Consider the following 4,385-nt stretch of genomic DNA (forward strand, 5'->3'; position numbering starts at 1 on the left):
AATCGGCAATCTGGGCAGCCGCAGCCAAGTTGAGGAGAGGTGTGCGGAACAACTCCACGTTGCTCCGCCGAGTGTGCCGACTGGCAGAACGACGAGGCGGACGTCGTGCACCGGATGCTTTGCCGATTTCGCGCTCGCTCCGGCCGGCTTGACGGGGGTCTTCATGGGAGTTGGCCATGTGTACTTCTGCTGCAGGTCCACGACCCGCGTACTCGGAAGGGAGCTCAGTCGGAACTGAGCCCGAGCACTGGGAACGCGGGGCAACCACAACAGACTTCAGAACTGCCACTTGAGAGGACGCAATCTGACGCGTTCGGGCATGCTGCACCCAACGTTGGAGACGCGGACTGCGGGACTGCTTGTTGCGGCGCCTGACGGAGGTGCAAGCCGATAATGGAGCCGATTGTTGGAGAAGAAGAACGCCGCGAGCGCCGGCACGGAAGTGCGTGGCCCCGCGACGGGGAAGCGCCTTGACGTCGAGAGGCGCCTCCCGAAGCCACGCCGAATCGTCGATGGTGAAGGAGAGAACGCCGAAGAGGATCTGGTGACCCATGCTCGAATCTCCACCAGACGACATGACGAAAGGAAGTAGTCGCAAACTCGCCAGAAGTCGCTTAGACGCCTGCCCCACGGTGGGCGCCAACTGTCGTGGGTATAAGCCTGACAGTAGATGTGTAGGGTACGAATGAGATGGGCAGAGTCCTAGCTACGGCGAGGTTGTATGAGTTCAGGCCCCTCTGCGGTGGAGGTAACAGCCCTACGTCTCAGTGCTCTCGGAGTTTGATACCGAGTGTGATATGGAATACAATGATTTGCTAACCCTTTTACCAGTGAGGGAGGGCGGCTTATATAGAGTGCGATACCCTACACAACGGTTCTGATTCAGGGGTGGAGTAGTGGCGACTGAATTCGTACGTTACAGGTAACGTATGCTCTAAATGTTAATAAATGCACCCGGAAACGTACAGCAGTTTCCCTTCAAAGAGGTTACGATGTACCGAGTGTATCCAGTCGGTTGGCTTGGTGCCCTCCGAATGCTAGTCTCCGACTGGATGATTCTGGGCTTGTTACCGACTGGATGGTGGGGACTGCTTAATTCAGTCAGGACAGACACAGGGTCCTGTCCTTTGTGTGGGGTAGTCCTTAGGTAGGACATGTACGGCAGGCCTATGACCCTACCCTAGGACTATGACCCCATCAGTATCTACCTATGTTAATCTAATCCTCTCTCTTCTTTAATTACTTGTCACATCACCATGTTTGCTAGTTCCAAGACTATGTTACTAGCTATGATACCCCACTATGGCCAGCGTGAATTGTGTACAGTTGGACAGGGTTAGATTTGAAGTCGGTTCGTTTCATTGCAAAGAAAGAAATAAATTACTCCTATAAGTCGGTCCCTTTTTAGCGAATCAATAAGTCGGTTCCTTCAACATTTACTGTGATCTTCATATTTATATCGGGAAATTGAGTTGTTGGCGGAGTCGTTTCCGTGTGGTGCTCGTGTTGAGTTTGGAAAGATTGTACTCTTCTGTAGTATAAATACACAAGGGGGGACGCTGGCAACACAACGCGACGGAACTCGAAACAGGGAGAGATCTATTTGTCTATATATTATTAGTCCTTGTTATCCATGGATTTCTTGCCAAAGACAAGCATGGCGTCCTCGCCCGAAGGGGCAGCGGTGGTGGATGCGTACAAGAAGGCGCTCGCCACTGCGGCCTCGGTGAGCGCGTACGCCATGCTGGCGCGCGGCATGGCACGGGAGCTCCTCCCCGACGAGCTGTGCGCCGCGGTGCGCTGGGGCGCCGCGTTCGTGCGTTCCCGCTTCGGCGCTCGCCAGAAGGAGCGCCGCACCATTGTCATCCGGCGCGTGCTCGGCGGCGGGTACATCGAGGACGGCCTGTTTGACGCGGCGCTCACGTACTTGGCCACCAAGATCAACCCGCAGACCATGAATCGGCTCTGCCTCGCGCGCACCCGCAAGAGGGAGCACGACGGGAGCGACACCTGCAGCACGCTCCTGAGCATGGAGAACGGGGGCTCCACCACGGACTCGTTCCAAGGCGTTGAGTTCCGGTGGACGTCCATGGAGAGCGGCGGCAACGACGGCAACAGTAGGGGCAAGGAATTCCTAGAGCTCAGCTTTGACGCAGAGCACACGGAGACCGCGATCCACAAGTACGTGCCCTTCATTATGTCGGCGGCGGAGGAGCTGCGGTTGCGAGACCGCTCGCTCAAGATCTTCCTCAACCAGGGTTCGAGTTGGAAAGGTATCAACCATCACCACCCGGCCACGTTCGACACGCTCGCCATGGACCCGTCCATGAAGCAGGCCGTGATTGCCGACCTCGACCGGTTCCTGAAGCGGAAGGAGTACTACCGGCGGATCGGCAAGGCGTGGAAGCGCGGGTACCTTCTCTACGGCCCACCTGGAACCGGCAAGTCCAGCCTGGTCGCCGCCATGGCCAACTACCTCCGGTTCAACCTCTACGACCTTGATCTCTCCGGGGTGTACGATAACTCGCACCTGCAGCGGCTGCTCATCGACATGTCCAACAAGTCCATCCTCGTCATCGAGGATATTGACTGCAGCTTCGACACCATGTCCAGGGAAGACCGCAAGGTATCCCGTGCGACCTACACAGACGACGAGGACGACGACGAGTACGACGACGCCGGAGCAAGAGGATACCCGCCGGAGCGCGAGCGCAAGATAACACTGTCAGGGCTGCTCAACTTCATCGACGGCTTGTGGTCCACATGCGGCGAGGAGCGCGTCATCGTCTTCACCACCAACTATAAGGACCGCCTCGACCGGGCGCTGCTACGGCCGGGCCGCATGGACATGCACGTCTACATGGGCCACTGTAGCTGGGAGGCGTTCAGGACGCTGGCACGGAACTACCACCTCGTCGAGGACCACGTGCTGTTCCCGGAGATTCGGGAACTGCTTTCGATGGTGGAGGTGACACCGGCGGAGGTGTCCGAGATGCTGCTGCGTAGTGAGGACGTAAATGTTGCGCTACAGGTGCTTATGGAATTCCTCCGAGGAAGGAGATGCAAAACAAATGAGGTAGTAAATGACAAGAATGGCAGCATAGCAGGATAGCAGAGAGAGTATTTTGTAATGTTTCTTCAGTATTCCAACTCCCTTTCGTGACGAACGCTCAACTTAAACTTTTATCTTGCTTCCATAAATATTAGAAAAAGTCTGAGGCACTCCGTCGATCATCCAAGGACCAAGCAATCACACGAGCACGACACCGAGATTTGTTAACGAGGTTCACCGATATGGCTACATCCCCGGGGCCTGACTATGGGCGCTCCTCCCCGTGACACCGTCACAATACCGCACGCCGGCCGCTCGGGCGCCGGCACACGCCGCCGGCTCCCTCGTGTGCCTGTGCTATTATGTTGGCTTAGGTTACATCGTGTGTCTATCCCCGCTATATATGAGAGGCCTAGGATACAAGTGTCCTATCAGGACACAACTCCATATCCTGTCTAAACACAATACTACTCAGAGTCCAACTGTAACCTACCTTGTACAATAATATTCGACACAACTCTAACAAACTCCACCTTGGCGAATATTCTTCACCACCTTGAATTCGTCTATGCGTCAAACTTCCATGTACATTGAACTTGAGCTTATCCATGAGCACCGCTACTACTCCAAAGACTCCATGTGACTCCACCTTGCAACTTGTAGTTCCTTCTTTTTCTGACCATAGTCAACGCTCAAACGAAATTAAGCTCCACGTTACTCTAGTTGAGCTCCCAACTTTCAGAGTATCCAACACCATCACACACCGATCACTGACCTACGTGAAAGTGAACAACTCATATTGGGTGTCGCAGATAAGAGTTAACTGAACTCAACATCATCGCTCTTCCTTGACCGCCCGTCTGAAACTTGAAGAAATTTCACCATTGCTTGTAGTCATCCCGAGTCAAATTCGCAGTTGTCTCACCACATGTATGACCACCAGAGCCCTGGCCTGTCTCCATGTCCCGTGCGTACTGCATGCCTCTCCGCTATTACCGCATCGAGCCTCCGCTGTCCCGGTCGAGTCTCAAGGGTCGCGAACCAACACCGCTCAACCCCGACTGCAGAGTACCACCGATCATCACCGACCGATGACGAGTTTCACGCTTCCATCAGACCACTGGGCTCCAGTCCGAACCACATGTCACTCGCTTTTTTTTCCGCTGAATAGGCTGCGATCTCCGGATCCTTACACCGTAGCCCCTCAACACAACTCCACCTTCAACATGACTCCATGGTAGATGATCAGTCCACCCCACGCCCCCGTCGACTTCAAGCTCCGTGTATACATTACCTTGAATCAACCCCGCGTCATAGTCTTGTCGAAGCCACA

General features: G+C 54.9%; 1 protein-coding gene across 1 annotated transcript; it reads left to right on the forward strand.

Annotated features, from left to right (window-relative positions):
- Positions 1 to 1,633: 1,633 nt before the first annotated feature.
- Positions 1,634 to 3,159, forward strand: LOC123429942 (AAA-ATPase At3g50940-like). The gene has a single exon (XM_045113906.1). It carries the CDS (start codon positions 1,634 to 1,636, stop codon positions 3,110 to 3,112), a length of 1,479 nt encoding a protein of 492 aa, XP_044969841.1. The 3' UTR covers positions 3,113 to 3,159.
- Positions 3,160 to 4,385: the final 1,226 nt, after the last annotated feature.

This window comes from Hordeum vulgare, chromosome 2H, assembly GCF_904849725.1.
Source record: "Hordeum vulgare subsp. vulgare chromosome 2H, MorexV3_pseudomolecules_assembly, whole genome shotgun sequence".
In the NCBI taxonomy this organism is placed as follows: Eukaryota; Viridiplantae; Streptophyta; class Magnoliopsida; order Poales; family Poaceae; genus Hordeum; species Hordeum vulgare.

Excerpts from the sequence above, each read along its gene's own strand:
- LOC123429942 (XM_045113906.1), top strand. The coding sequence starts at position 1,634 with ATGGATTTCTTGCCAAAGACAAGCATGGCGTCCTCGCCCGAAGGGGCA.